General features: G+C 40.7%; 1 protein-coding gene across 1 annotated transcript; it reads right to left on the bottom strand.

The window, feature by feature from the left end:
- Positions 1–2499: 2499 nt before the first annotated feature.
- Positions 2500–14716, bottom strand: ephx4 (epoxide hydrolase 4). The gene is made up of 7 exons (XM_085348309.1): positions 14474–14716; positions 11072–11157; positions 8859–9016; positions 5959–6087; positions 5522–5625; positions 4119–4267; positions 2500–2740 (listed from the first exon to the last, which is right to left on the bottom strand). The coding sequence occupies exons 1-7, from the start codon at positions 14714–14716 to the stop codon at positions 2500–2502; spliced, it is 1110 nt and encodes a 369-aa protein (XP_085204435.1).
- Positions 14717–16493: the final 1777 nt, after the last annotated feature.

The raw sequence follows: 16493 nt of genomic DNA, 5'->3' as shown, positions 1-16493 counted from the left end.
TACAGAAAGAATGAAAGCATGCTAAAGTGACATTAGCAAGAGAAAAACCTAGAATTATCAAACAGCTAGAAGGTGGAGGGTCGCGTACTGGAGCGGGCATATATGGCAGGAATATGAAGATTTCAACACATTTAGAAAAAAAAACATAATTATGAAAAGTTAGAGTGAAAACCCATCGATAAATATTTCATATTTTATTGTGGTTCACAGTGTCATATAAAAATTGTTGCTTTTGAAAAAGCTAAAGGTTTTTTTGTTTTTGTTTCAAATATGCATACATTATAATATCCGGTTAATAGAAACCTGAAAATATAAACCTGTTTTCTACTGAGTTACCGGAGTCAGTGAAGGCAGCAAATGAACTAGCTCGCCTTAGTAGCATTTACGTCATTGTTCCATCCCGGATTATTAGTCCGAGTTTATGATGCCACTGTACAGTACTGTACATGAGAAAAATTGATAAATACGAATAATGTAGCACTGGGCATAGACTCGGTATAATCACTATATATGTGAGAATGAAAGTAAACGGTAAACTTTCTAATAACTATAGTGCTGTTTTACATATTATTTATGTAGATACTTGTTATATAGGAATATATAATGTTTATTGTATTCTCAAAACGTAAGTCATTCATGAGGGCAACATTTGATTATTCAGAATGTAAAAAACTGCACCTAACCTAAATTGCAATTATTGAGATTTCTACATAAATATATATAAAAACCATGAAAATATTGTGTCCCATGGTGTGAAACATGCTGTACCTGAACAGCAGTGAGTGAGTGTGTGTTGGCAAAGCGATAAGACCTGTATAAAAAGTAAACCATAACAAAATGCAATGATTTGCAATTTTTCATTTCATGAGGTTCAAAAAGTTCTGAGTTGGAAGCAAGTAGGCCAGTTTAGCACCCGACTATTCTACTACTAAGTATACTCCAGATACTTCAAATCTTATGAAAACTTTATGTACTGTCAGTGATGAGATATTCAGTCTTTATAAGTTTATGCTGAGGAACATTATTCTGAAAATGTTCCACAATTTTTTTGTAGGTTAGTCAACCTCTACCCAAGCATTTCTGAGACACTCTTCCCCTCTAAGATGCTCATTTTATACCCAGTCATGTGACTGACCTGCTACGAGTTAACCTAATGGTAAATGGCCTGTATTTGTATAGCGCTTTACACATCCAGTCATCCACCCATTCACACACTGGTGATGGCAAGCTACATTGTAGCCCGACCGGGACTGTCCAAGCCCAGGCTCGAACCAGCAACCTTCGGATTACAAGGCGAACTACCAACTCTTGAGCCACGATCGCCCGTAATGTTACAGTTTGTTCCTTCAGTTGTCTTTTTAGTACCGCTTACACTCGCTGCCTTTTGTTGTCTTTCTCTCAACATTTTAAGGAAGTGTTTCCGTCATCAAATTCAAAATCAGCCAATCCTTGTCATGGAACAGTAAAATGTCTCAGTTTACACAATATGTTTTCTGTGTTATATTGCGAACAAAATATGGGTTTATGAGATTTGCAGATCATTCTGCTTTCATTTATACAGCGTCCCAACTTTTTTTGGAATCGGGTTTGTAAATATCTGTCTGATGAACACATCTCACCTTATTTCCACATGAACATTTCTGTTTGCACACAGTGGAGGTATAAATATGCAGTGCCACTCAGCTCTGTGCTATATTTAACAGAGCATCCATTGCTATTTCTGGTAGTTCTTTTTAAATCTGAGACAGTAACAGACACACAGAGGGGCATCTGGAGGTTTTCTGCTTTTAACTTCAAATCCGTTATTATCTTTTTTTTAAAAAGCAGTGAAGTCTGACAGTTTGACACTTAGTTTATTTATAAAATCAAATGGTGTAGACCTGGCTCAGTGAATTTCAAAATGCAGTGTGTAGGAAGAGATACAAAATAGTACAATAGTCAACCATCACTGACATTTCTATACAGGAAGATAACATTCTCTACATTTGAGCATTAATCTTCGAGGGGAAAAAAAAGCTTTTTTCAGCAACACTACCTGATAAAGGGAGTGGGAGGGTTACGCCTCCCAAAGGACTGTGCCCAAAGTGGAGTGGAGCGACCCGTTGAAACACACAAGTATAGCAGGCGACGCCACATCCCCAGTCTCGCAGGACATCGTTACACTGCGACAGCTCGAAAGTTAAAAAGGCACCACACAATACAAGTCACAAAGGAGATTCTGCCACACATTTGTAATGCTGAAACCGACAAACTTTAAGGCGGATGTCGTGTGCAAAAAACATCTTGAATATGTGTCACGCGTACTGTTCGGTGTCCTCTCTGGTGAAGTGTGCTTTGATTTCTTCCTTTACGGCTGACTTCTTTAAAAAATATCTGAAACGTGAAAGATTTAAAGAATGATTGCATTATCACTATGTTGCTTGGTGTCACAGGCACATTCCAGGCTTCCAGGGAGTGAGTGGGGAGAGGAGAGGTGCTGGAGGAGGCCTCGCTGTGGATTTAGTTCCTGTAGCTTTTACGTCCCTCGCCCTCCTTGAGGAAGGTCCATATGAGGGTGTTTACGATATCGGGCTGGTCCTGCTGCAGCCAGTGACTGGCCCCGGAAATGATGTTAAGACGGAAATGATTCCTGATGTAGAGGCGGCAAGCCTCGGCCATTTCCTGTTCCAAGAAGGCATCCCGCTCTCCCCACAGCAGCAGCACCGGAGACCTGACGTGGTTATGGCTCAGAGGGAGGGAGCTACAGAAAGAAAGGAGCGACATGAAAAGCCTTCAGTTGATCACATTCGTCCCATATTCTCTTCACTGGCTTCCTGTTATCTCCAGAATTTAATTTTAAATCCTTCTCCTTACATACAAAGTTCAGAACAATCAAGCCTCATCGTATCTCACACGACCTCAGAGTACCTTATTATCCCGACAGAGTACTTCTCTCTCAGACGGCACAAAAACTTCACAAAACTATATTTATCCCAGCAACATTAAACTATATTTAATGTAGCTAGGATTGACTCCGAGCTCCTCACAACCATGTTAAGGATAAGTGGAAGAGAATGGATGGATGGAGGGATTCATGTCCATTCATGTCATGTACCAGATTTCCGATGGACCCGCAGCACCTGGGTCTTAATTTAACATCCTGTTCTGTAGTATCACAGTTGTTAAACATCACATGCAGTACGGCACGCTTCTGCCGAGACGTCCTCCAGCCTCCATCCTGTCTCAGACCAGAAAGCAGATATACATTTAAAAGGATGGCTGAATGTTGACTGTGCATTCACCTATTTTTGTCCCCTCTGCATTTAGGTATGCTATCCACGAACAGACAGACTAAGTGGGCATGGGTCACTGAGATTTCTTTTACGTAAGCATACAAAAGCTACTCTGAGATAACTCATTGCTTGAGAAGGGAGCAGATGGCCCGCTCAGCCATGCATGTATAGGTCACATGTCAAAATTGCATGCACTGAGATTTTCTTCGATCTCGTTTATGCGGACCATTGTTTGCCAGTAAACGTGTAGGAAAGATGTGAATGTGAATATGAGACAGTATTGTAGCACTGACAGAAGTAGAGGCTCAGTTTTCTGTTCCCCCAGAGTTCTGACAGTAGATGGTGCTACTAAATGCAAACTACACAACAAAAACCTCGTTTATCCTTGGAGCGTAGAACATAACGTTTATTAAACTGACACAACTGAAAATTACTTTTCAAGCATGAACAAAAACTCAACGAGTAAAAAACATTTAAAACAGCTATTTTCTGCTATGTGTCTGGCAGTTTACTGCTCATTTATTTTGCAGCTGACATGACCGTGGCAGTCACAGCTGAGACTGTGGTGCCAAAACACTGGGCCTGTCCTTGCACCTCATCGTGGAGCGCTTTCTCTGAATGTTTAGAACTGAACTGTGCATACTGCTGATCTTCAGTATTCCTATTTTAATGTAAGAGAGCAAACTTTTATTTGGTGTGTTTTTAACAGCTTTTTAGCTTTAATATTATTCTTTGATATCTTATAAATCATACAGATTTTGCTTAACACATATGACATATCACTGTTATATAGAGATTTTAAAAATCCTTTCACATAATCCATCCTTGGCTGAGTGAATTCCCCACCTGAAGACATTCCTGTAATAGTTGAGGGCTCCTGTTAGAGCTCCCGGTTGTGAGAGTGCGTACAGGTAGGCTTCCAGATCCTCTGCGGTGAGCCATCGGCCTTTCCTGCCGATCCCTGTGCTGCGGCTGGTGAACAAAGCCTTCAGAGCCTGCAGCAGAGACACAGCAGCAAACACTGAGTGAGGTTTGCATGGGCGGTACGTTCTGATCTAGACAGCATTCACTGAAGGACGTCCATGTCGCTGTAACGCGAGTCAGAAAAGGTACTTCTGTGGTGAAATCAGCTCTGATGACCTTCAGTCACAGCTCTGGCTCTCTGACTCTCTGCTGGCTCGACGACACTGCATGCTGTGCACCAGCGTGAGCATATGGCAGCATTCTTTCATTTAATTAGCAAAACTCTGACATATTGATTATACAAGGTGATATAACACCAGTGTCTTAGAAATGCTTAAATAATTATAAAACAAGGAATTTAAATAGAAAGTAGTTTTTAGTTTTACAGTGACATTAAACTCACAATAAGCGGAGATTTGAGGTGGTTTGGATCAGTGTTTGTCATATTTTGGCTAACCTTTCACCTTTTCTCTATTTCCTGCATGTGTGATGTGCAAATCAATGATGGTATACTGTAGAAATCCTCAGCCTGTGGTGAAAACTGCAGGGAAATCTGGGCAGTTACAAAAAGGAAAGACTTGGTTTGAGGTGTTTATCATTGTTTTAAACTAACAGCAATACACACACAGACACAGCAAGCTGTCCTCGTTTCAACACATCAGCATTTTCTCTGTGTCTTTGCTTTCACAACAACTGATTAACTGCGTATGAGGTGTTTAGTAGTCTGTAAATTGTAGCTACAAAAAATAACCCGAGGCACTGCTCTATGCGCTATGTGTTAATTAGCTGTTGATGAACCGAGTCAGGTTAGTCTTTATTTTCAGTCTACATGCTAACTAAGGTAAGCTAAGCTCCCAGCTGTTGCTTAATATTTAATGAACAGACATGAGAACAGTGGCAACCTCACATCAAACTCCGGGAATAATCAAGCACCGGAAATACTGAGAGAACAACTAGAATCTGATCACTGAAAGATAAAATACAAACTGTGTGTATTTGTAAATCTTCTAACACGAAGACAAGATAATATTAAGTACAATTACTTTTAAACAATGGGAAGAAGAAGATAACAAAATTGAGAAAATAAGAAATTAAATGATTAATTACTAACAATATTTTAAAAATCCGGATATTATTTTGTAATAATCTGTAATCCACACATTTCCTGCAGTTTGACCTGATGTAAACACCAAAAATAGACACTGCTCGTAATGTGCGAGGTACACTATTGCACATGCACGTCCACACACGACCTTGACATTGAAAGTCCACACACAACAGACCACCTTGAAATCATTGATGGAGAGCATGAGCTCTGGGAAGCGGGGCAGCTGGAAGAAAAAGTAATGACTGGATTTCAGCAGCTGGCTCGGGTGACGCAGGGCATAATCTGGAGGAGAGGAAAGGAGAAGAAAGGGGACATTTAGTTTCTCGACATAATTAAAGGGCAGGTTTCTTGTGGACATGATAACTCAGGTGCCTCTCTGTCTGCACCATTTAAACCAGCTGTTCCAGCTTCATATTAGCCTCCTCTAATTAGTGTCTCATCAACTTGCACTTAATGCAGAGGAGGATTTGCCAGATGGATGCAAACATGCAACTGAAGTAATAACACTTCCTAATTATCATTAATAATTACAGTAATAACCCAAGAGTCAAACCAGAGCTTCTCTAATTAGCGTGGAGAATACTGATTTTCCAGCACACCGTCCTGAAATCATACCTGTGAACACAGACGGATGCGGACAGTTGAGAACAATGAGTTTTGTCACCATCTCGGGGTAGTGAATCGCAAACAGCCACGCTATGGTCCCACCCCAGTCGTGGCCAACGAGGCAACATCTGTTGTAACCTTGGAAGAAATAAAACACGAATGAAGGAAGCTGGAAGTCCATTCTAACGTTAAACCTAAGCAACAATCTCTGTGGCTCAAAAGTGAAGCCAACATAGTGAGCAGCAGCAGGGAGGATTTAATGGCTTTGGTTGAAGCTGTATACCGACTGCTTTCTTACATACAGGATGTCAGTGGGGTACTTTGAACTCTTGTTGGGTTGAACTGGATGTGTCTGCAGCATTATTTTACTATGTTTAAGTCATAATATATTTAGTACCGGAGTGCGTTTTGAGCTACAGAACACTTGTTGGCAAATGCAATGGTCATTTTGTCAGATGTCTTCATTTAAATCCGAAAAATAAAAAAAATATATAAACCAAAAAATCACCCAGCGAAATTACATCAGTGTAATTTCATAGCTGTCTGCTGTGCTTGTGCTATAGCTGCAAAATGGTAAATACGATTCATGCAACTGGCCCTTTGGTTCGTAAATGGTCCCTTACGGTTAAAAAAAAAAAAAGAGGATAAAAAGCCCCAAATTGACACAGTGGGTGATGCCACAGGGTCTAGCCACTTTGTTACACTGATACAGTCCATTGTGTAAAAAAAATTTTTTTTAAAAATGCCACTGCCTGAAAATCACTGTTGACTTTCTCAGAGGACATTTACACTCATCAAAGGATGGATTTCATGACATTCAGCCAAATGCTGACCAAAGTCAAGGCTTCAGTCTGATCACATTACTGTTGCAGTTGCTACAAACTGATCCCCTTACCTGAGATCGCACCATTTACACCTACTAATATGAATCACCCCAGCAGGCCCACTGATGTTGCTGATGCTACAGAGGAAGAGTCTATAATCTTAGACGGGGAACTACATCTGGAAAATAACAGAGCACCACGGCTCTTTCGGCTGTCCGCCTTTTGGGCTGTTAGCAGTTTACTGAAAACGCTGAAATCTGCTACCGACATGGTAACTAGCATAACATGTGTTCTGTGAATGCAGGCAGCTGGGTGGCTCTCATTGGCTCTAAGAGTTGATCACAGATTAGAGAAGAGCAGTTATCAAACAATCAGTGCTTTCCTTCTTCCACTGAAATGACCATTAAGTGATTTGCTCAGCAATGTGCATGACTGAGTGCTTAGCTCCCAAAAACCTGTTAGGTAATTGACCGGGACAGCCAGAACAATGTAACGAGATGCAAAACATCGTGATAGAACACTTGTGGCTTTTTAAAAAGCTACAATATAAAAAAATATATCAATGGTTCAATTTAATTTGTGCAGTGCACAGAGCGTTACAGACTGATTGCAGTTCCTTCCAGCATTTCAAAGATGCATAACCTCTCAGCTTAATGTTTTGATGTTACAGGCCACAGCTTGACTGTTGTGGTCGAGTTTCACCTCTCATTGATTCGATTTATAGCTGCAACAGGCAGCTGCAGAAAGCTTTGTTTAATCCTTCCATTTTCCTGACTGCTTTTCCAATCCTTGATCATCCAGTCACTACCTGAAGGATAAAAGAAATTTTGAAACATAACACTAAACTGAAGAGCCAGATATTACCTATGAATGACTTTGAAGTAATGAACATGTAAATGTAACACATGATGTGATCACAAAGTTCACCAACTCCAGGTGTTAAAAAAGGAAAGTGATCTGAAAATGAAAGTAGGGCTGGTAAAGTTGTATCACTGCTGAGGAAATAGCTTTTCCTCAGCAGTGATAGTTTTTTTTTTTTAATTTTTATGGTTTGGGTTGCAAAATTTTATGATCACTCCTCATTTGTTTACCTCAGAAAAGTTTAAAAGGCAGAATTACGTCAGTGTTTAACAATGTTTACGCCTTCTTCTGTCACATTTAACTGATTCATCTTTGATTATTAGGTACTTGCTGAGTCCTGGAAATTTCAACAGTGCTACAAGGAAACTTAAATGGACAAGAACAAGAGCGTCAGATAACCAGAAAGGTTGTAGGCAGCAGTTTAGAGAGATTATTTGAAGCCCTATATTTTAAGTTCAAACTGCATTTGAAATGAAAATGCTGCTAACAGTTCCTCTGCCTTTCGTGTGTCTTCCATTTGTGTTTGGCTACCATGGAGGAGTGCGACCGACAGAGTTTCATGCCCACGTTTTGGTTCATTTTAACCGTGTGTCTGCGTTTCCAGATCTACAGAACTCCTACAGTAAAATATTGCTGTAATAAAACAGAAATTTTCTTTGATACTGAAAAGATTGAAGAAAGCACCTCAAAGACTATGCAGGAAAATCAAGACACGACCTTTTCGGCTTCCTTGTAATTGACACTGAAACAGCCGTGTTAACACATTTAGATGTGAGGCGACAGGTGTGAAGGAGAATGAAAGGGCTCATGTCCACTGAACACAATCTTCAGCGACATTTCAGGGCTGAGACAGATTACCTGATAGAGTGTGTAAGCCGTGCTGAAATGACAGGAAAAACACTGAGATACGTTGGCCAGTTAAAGAGCAAAAACTGTCATTCTGGCCAGATAATCATTAGCTGGTATGTGCACACCACCTCAGGCTAGCTCCCTGCCAGTGTTAGCGCGCAGTCAGCAGGCTTTGGGCTCTGTATCTGCAGTGTCCCATGCTCACTTAGAATGAGTCACAGGAAGTTTGTCATGCCGTGCTGCAGGCCTGAAGGCTGTCCACGGCGTAACATTGATAAACAAGTTTATTTTTGACCCAAGTAGCTGTCAAAACACTCTCCGCTCCTCGGACTGATTCCGAGATTACAGGCACGCAGTTCTCCCGTGTTTCCTCACCTAAGTACTCCACAATATCTTTGACATCCGTGACCAGGTATTCGAAGCGGTAACTCTCAGTGGAGAGCGGCAGGTCGGACTCCCCGTAGCCCCTCATGTCGATGGCCACCACACGAAATTCACTCTTGAACTCACGCAGCTGGTAACGCCAGGAAAACCTGAGGCACACACACATTTGACAAGTATTATTGACAAGACGATGCAGGTTAATGCCCGTTTCTCATGGATATAGAGATTTTTCAATTTAAGTTTATTGACATTTATATTACATATAATACATAAGTAGGTAAAAACAAAATCACAGTTATGTAACAAATTATCAAAAGCTTTCAAAACGGATCTAAAATTAGACTTCAAACCTTCAAAGAAACCTTATAACGGGGACAGTGTTTAATGTCTTTAAAAGCGTAAAGATAATGTGTCATTTATACAGCTAAGGAACAAGAAAGTAATTTGTGCCTAAAACACTTTATGAACCCCTTCTACAGTCTTACTTTTGCTCAAACATTCATTCATTTTCTACTATGGTGGATTTAAAGCCCATTCTCCTCTTTTAGGGGTTCTTCCATTTCTCCTAATGTAGTTAGACAGCAACATCGCACTTCAAAACAAGGCAGTTGAGGTGCTTCGGGCACCTGACTAGCATGCCTCCTTAATTCCTAGAGATGTTTTAGGCATGTCCCACTGGGAGAAAACCCCAGGGCAGAGAGATTATATCTCTTGGCTGGCTTAAGACAGTGTCCCCCTGAAAGAGGTGGCCAAGAAGAGCGAGATCTGAGTATCTCTGATTAAACTGCTGTCTGACAGAGACCTGAATAAGTAGCAATAAAGGTATGGACATATGGATGATTTGCGTAATAAATTATTTTCTCTCTTCAGGGTAAATATGTGTGTTTTTCACAATTCTAGCAACTTCCCTTGTTTTCTGAACTCGCGTCGCTTCTCAGGATTAGCATGAGAAGCACAACGAAGTAAACACTCTATGTTTTCTATGGTGACGTACGGCATTTATCCATCATGCCTCTTGATAAATGACTTTTGCTTAGGACACACCTGTGCTTCCTCACTCCTAGCTCCTCCACAAGCTTTCTTTCTCCTTCAGGAGCAATTAAGGAACTGATAGCTGAAGGAATATAATTTCCAGGCCACAGAAGGTGAGAAGATGCAAGGAAGGATAAGTTAACAAAATGGAAAGCCTCTTGTTTGTCTTTTTATCTCCAGTCCCAGAGTCTATGACACAGACTCTTTCTGTTAAACATCTGGGGTCTCTAAGTCCAAACAGCACATTACGCAAGTGTGTTCACAGGCCTTTCCCTGCGATTACGATTCTTACAAACCAACTTTGCAAACTCTCTTTTAGAAACTAGCACTCAGCTTTCTTTCCAGCTGAGTGAAGGTCACCTCTGGATAATAGAAGCTGTTTTAGATTCTAATCCGCCCACTGATGTGGACTGGGATGACTTCCTAATTGAAGATCTTGTCAGCCCCCCTCCTCCTTGTCCTCTTCCTCCTCAGCCGAGTAACGGGGGGAAAAGCAAAATGCAGAGCCCTGCCTGTGATTCTGATGAGTCAGGATAAGATCCCGGCTCTGAACCCTTAGATCTTTGAATACAGAAGAGGGCTGAAGGAAAATAAGCCCCTTGCAGCCCTCCATCCCCCTCCTGAACACAAAGTCTCATCTTTCTTATTTCTGAAAGGGAATTAGCACATTTTAAAAAGCACTCTTTCCAAGCACCTCAGTACAGTTTCATCGTTCCTCTGAAGGATATGTCAAGTGAAGCAGAAAGAGCTCCCCTCTACCGTTAATTAATCCCTGTCCTGTCCGCAGCTTAGATAGCATGCTAGAGATATGGACGGGCTTACAGTTCTTGACAAGCTCTTTGGCCCTGATCCAGACGCAACACTCAACATCATTTTTCATTTCATATCAGGAGGAAGAGAGCTTGAATGCTTTGGACCCCTTTCCCCCGATGGCAAATCATGTCTGTGAATGAGGACTCCTCTCTGCTGGCTTGGATTTGTTTTTGCAGGCCCACAGCCAGATCGCAGAGATTTAACACTGCTGCTGAGCAAGGGAGGAATCCTCATAATGGAAATTTTAGAGAGATGACCAATGCAGCAAATACCAAATACAACTGCACAACACAACATCTTACAGTCTGGTTTAGAGAAGCTTTTACTGTTACTCTGACCCTGATTTGCCTCTGACCTACCAGAACTCAGGGAAGCCGTGCAGAAACAACATGAGGGGCTTTCCTCTCTCACCAGCAGCAACATAGTGGAACCTGAGGCCAGACTCCTGCACAGAAACAAGACACACAAAGACACATTTGCACATGAACACTTCAGCCGTCACTTTTATCCAAAGCCATTTAGTGAACACAACGGAACAAGCCAGCGCTCCTAAGTGACTGTTACTGAGGGGAGCTGCAGGGAAAACTACTACGGGGAAACAAGACAGGAATAGCTCGTTTTCTTTTGAGCCATTAAATAAGAATCAGTGTATCACAAGCTTGTAAAATCATGTTTACTGGACCTGAAACACTCTTGTGAATTTGTTTCTGCAGAATACTAAGTGCTCTAACAAACTTCAAGACTCCTTCAGGAAATGTTTGTAGACATTTAAATGTACATGTGTAATTTTAACACAAAAGAAAATTATGACAACACCTGCCCACATTTCTTACATCCACATTTAATCTTCCTAAATAATCTAAAGTGCTATAATATGCAAATGTTTCATTTTGAAAGTTTAAAGACAAGACAAGCAGTGTCCCCAATATGTCAAACTAAAGGCTCATGAAAGATAAATAAAATTATGCAGAAGACACCTACAATATTTCCATCTGATGGAAAAAGTGAGAGTAGAGAAGAAGAACAAGTTAATGTAAACACTTGTGTTTAAATAGTTGGAAGTTCATTAGATTTAACAGGGTTTGATTTTTTAAATCTTTTTAAGAAACATATCAAAGCTGTGCCTCAGAAATGTGGGGATTTTTTATTTTTTTTTGCTTTTCTTTCTCATATATCACTGTTTGGGGTTCTGAGAAAGAACAACAAATACTTTAAGTGCGCATTGTAGGCTTGAGATTATTGAAGCATCTCTACACAAGGCAGTCAGGTGAATCAAAAACAGGAAAATACGGCTTAGACCTTTGCAATAAACTGGTGACCTGCTCTGGGCGTAACCTTCCTCTCACCCTACAACAGCTGAAATAGATTTCAGCATTAAACAGAAGCAAAGAGGAAAGCTGCGCAATAGCGGGCTGACACAAAAAGTCCCCTACTTTACTCTAAAGTCCTTAACCCACCTGAAGCTTCAGGTTCCTGCACTACACGTGTGTAAGCTACATGCAGGACTGCTTCCTTAGTTGTGATATCACCAAACTCCTGCTTCTACAGACATGTTGCTAAGATGGATTTAAGTTGGGCATATTCTAGAGTCAAAGTCAGCTGATAAAGTTGAATTGATTGTTTTTGATGAAGTTCAATAGCTCAAGTGAGATAATAAGAAGCCAAAGGTGTTTCTGTTTTTAGGCAGTGGGGGCAGATTTAGTTCCTATTTAGCAAAACGAAGCATTGTAACAAGAAACTTCAGGGTCACTTTATTGTGCTTGCTCTGCTTGGTTTAGAGGCTTCGCGGCTACACTTAGGATCAAATTGCAGGTGATGCGAAATAACATCCGCAGTAATCATTATATTAAGAAAACAGAGTATCAGACAGGTACTTGTATATTGAATGATTTTGTTCTAATACATATAGTTTTATAATTCTGTTGATGAATTTTATGTCACATGTTGAAATGAAATGGGTGTTAGCGCACTTCAAAATGCTACTGCTTGGACTAGAGTCTATTATAAAACAAATCAAATACAAAGAAAGCAATATTATTGGGCTATTTAAAGAGAAAGACAATCCCCCACAATCCCCACCTTGAGGTGTTATTAGGTGTCAGATAGAAAAGCTTCTCTGTTTTTATTTAGTGGGGATTAGGTGCTTTGGAGGATCTGAGGTTCTTTCTCTGAATATATCAGAAAACCACAGTCTCTGCAGATTTAGCAAATATTAGGATAGATTTCTGAGTGATGTGCTTTTTGGATGGTCAGCAGGATTTGTGCTGATCTTTCCAATGTGTTTGAGTATGTGTACAAGTTTTCTTTGTGTGAGCAGGATAGTTATAAATATTTTTTCTGTTGACACTGTCAGTGAGCTGGACAGACAGAGCAGAAATGCAGGTTTTCCCTTCTTCATATTGAATTTTACTTACTATTTTTAGCCTCTCATTGTGACATGGTGGGACAGTGGTTAGCACTGTCACATCACAGTAAATCCTCCGGACAGCAGAGGGTTTCTGTGTAGAGTTTGCATATTTTCCCCATGCCTGCAAGCTCCCTCTGGATACTCTAACTTCTTCCCACGGTCCAAAGTCATGAATTTTAGGTTAAGTGGTGATTCTAATTGGCTATTGGTGTGAATGTGAGTGTGAAAGGTTGTCTGTCTCTCTGTATCAGCCCTGTGACGGACTAGTGACACGTCCCGGGTGTACCCTACCTCCTGCCCTATGACAGCTGGGATAGGCTCCGGCGTAACCCTGAATTGGATAAGTGGAAACAATGGATGGAGTGGATGAATGGTATTATGGATGGATATTTAGCTGTTCATCCCAATTCATTTTAATATTTGATCAAATTTTATTTGCAATTTTATGGTTCTGTAAAGTAATCTGCTTCCATGGACATATACTTGCAGTACTTTTTTCTTTCTTGTATGGTTACACGTCAGCAGATTTATTCTGTTCACTTTAATTATTTCCCCTGCACCGTGTTGTTTTCAACCAAACCCTTCATGCACTGTGCTCACTGCAGATCAGATTCATTTGCTCATGGAAAACTTTGGTTTATGACTAAGAAGCACATGCTTTAACAGGCACATATGAGTGTTCTTGCGCTAAAACAGTGTACATGTAGTCTAGTACTTGTTTAAGGTATTTGTCATTCTCTGCTACTTTTGTGGAACATTTATTTTTAAACACATTGCTATTCTCCAACAGATCATGAAGTAGATCAGAATTCCTTCTTATATTAATACGTTACTAATGACAATCCCATAATATAAGAATGACAGGTACATGCTGCTGTACTTGTCATGCTTTAAGTACATCTTGTGTTGGTAGTCATTCCGAAGTCTAGGATGTGAATAATTCTTCCACCCCTCACATCGGGACATGCTTTGATATTTTAATTACATAATCCTGAACACACACTGTAGGTTGGTAGTTAGAGGCTGGCAGCACGCTGCATGCAGAGACGTGAGGCGGAGGAGCTGTTCTTTCAGCACCACCTGAGCTCCGCGCCAGCAAGCCTTGACTCCACCAAAAACATTACAAATAAATAAATAGAAGCGCTTCGCAAAAACAAACAGACGCTTCGAGATTGTGCTAAAACATCGGGCCCCGTTTGGATTTTCACGACGCGACACGGCGGAAAGGTGTTGAGGCGGGTTTTTTTGCTTTTTTTACACGTGAACACCCTGGCGTCCGTACACACACATACACACACAAAGGCTGTTACCCTAACAGACACCTTTCATGTCCAAGTGCGTGCGCGTCTCTTACCTTGATCCTAACATAACAGTGGGTTCCCAAGGACGTGTCATTCAGACAAGCCGGGGGAGTTTCACGAATCACCCATTGGAAGGTTGTTGTCGGCCTTAAAACGATGTTCCACCAAAGTTTCAGCAGGGCTACGATGGCGCAAAGAGCACAATAACCGTATATCAATGACCAATACCCCAAAACTCTGATTTTCAGCGCAAGACTGATTAAAAATATCAGCAAGTTGTGGAGCACTCTCGCCATCTTTACATTGCCGCAGGAAATCAGCCCGGATCACGTTACCTATTGATTGATTTCTGTTAACTGGTCGTTTCTGTTTAAACACCGCTCTGACAATGCCGTCGTTTCTTTACCAGCGCATACGCACGACTGTCTGAAGGGAGGATCCCAACAAGCGGCTGAATGGGACGGTGGCAAGAGCATCACGTCAGATTTCACGCGTGCGTGCGACAGCCGTGGCTGTTTGGCAGGAGACCGTGTTGTTGACTATACAAGGCAAGTCCGAAATCGAGCAATAAGCGTCTCGATGCGGAGCTTTACGTTGATTTACATTGAACAGCTAAGAGGCGCTGTTAGGCAGCAAAACCTCCGGAGGAAAAAAAATCACTGCAAAGCACCACGGCTTCACGCTGTTATGGCAACAAAGCTGCGATAAAAAAGAAAAAAAAAAAGGACTGCGTGACTTCAGCTCATCATCAGTGAAATAATCCCCGTTATTTTAAATTATCTCACCAAGCGCTTCATGAACAATAAGTGGCGGTTTCCCGGTTTAATTAGCAGGTAGGCTGTGACTGCGCATTGATATGTTAATGAGATGCGGTGTCACAGGTGTGTGGCTGTCAAGTCTACTAAATCACACACGGACACGAGCAGGTCAATTATTCCGTTAGAAAACCGAAGCGGGGACCGGATAACACACATCAGAGGCCAGTTAACCGACTTTGGATTAGCTTAACCCCTCACGTGGCTGGATATGTGGAATCGATAAAGACCTCTGTACGCTCACGCGAATATATGGAGGCCCAACCATGGCAAAATGAAGAAATCCTTTCCCCAGCTATTCACAAGGGCTCGCTACAGCGGACAGCTCCACATATTTGATTTGGTAGATTTGTTACACCTTATGCCCCTTCTGAGGAAACCCTCCAAGGGCTTTGATTCTCCTCTTGGATCAAACCGGATCCTAGGCGAATCTGTAAATCGCACTAGTAAAATTAAACAGGATTTATATTTTAAAAACATAAATTGTAAAAAGAATTATCCTAACACTATTTGCACTTAAGGGGAACAAACTACAGTTAAGTTTTATTTATATGTTTAACTCAACAAATTTAAACTTAACAAATGTTAATTGCCATCTCACCCCGAACAAAGCTTGTGTGATCATCAGTGTTTCCCTCTGCCTTTAAACTCAGCTTTAGTTATTTAGCCAACAGGAGGTTTGTTACTATATATCTAGTCTCCCACATTTTGATTGGTCTACTAACTCTTAAACATTTTGTTAGTTTGGATGCTTCATTGTAAATCCGACCCAGAGACGCTGTGAGAAAAACACATTTTAACAGAACACATTCTTTAAAAAGCAAGGATGGCACCAGCATTTCATAAACAGTTTTGTTCCTGTTTTAAATCTACCCTACATGATGTTTCTTTTTTAAATCCAAGACTTTAATCAAGCTCTGCACAGAAAAAAAATACATAATGCAATAGTAAACCTATACTGAATAGATATGTTCATATATGCCTGAAGCACAAATACTGATTTCTACCCCTTTTTAGTCATTTATTTATTTTTTACATTTACCCCTCTATTTTACTTAGATTAGATTAGATTAGATTAGATAGAACTTTATTAATCCCTCGGGTGGGTTCCTCTGGGAAATTCGATTTCCAAAAAAGCACAGCACCGACAGAAGTTACAGAGTTATACACACACACATATATATAAATACAGAGACAATATAAATAAAATATACGAAGGGGATAAATAGAATAAATAGGAATAAAAATAAAAATACAA

Source organism: Diplotaxodon limnothrissa, linkage group LG23 (genome assembly GCF_057381915.1).
Source record: "Diplotaxodon limnothrissa isolate DT_005_m linkage group LG23, D_limnothrissa_male_GT1.1, whole genome shotgun sequence".
Taxonomy (NCBI): Eukaryota; Metazoa; Chordata; class Actinopteri; order Cichliformes; family Cichlidae; genus Diplotaxodon; species Diplotaxodon limnothrissa.
This window is presented reverse-complemented; position numbering and strand designations above follow the sequence as displayed.

Bases quoted from the DNA above. Each gene is read 5' to 3' on its own strand.
- ephx4 (XM_085348309.1), bottom strand. From the start codon at position 14,716: ATGGCGAGAGTGCTCCACAACTTGCTGATATTTTTAATCAGTCTTGCG. The intron at 4,268-5,521 runs GTGGTCTGTTGT...TCTCTGCTGCAG, and splicing joins TCTCCATCAATGATTTCAAG to GCTCTGAAGGCTTTGTTCAC. The intron at 2,741-4,118 runs GTGGGGAATTCA...TTCTTTCTGTAG, and splicing joins TATTACAGGAATGTCTTCAG to CTCCCTCCCTCTGAGCCATA.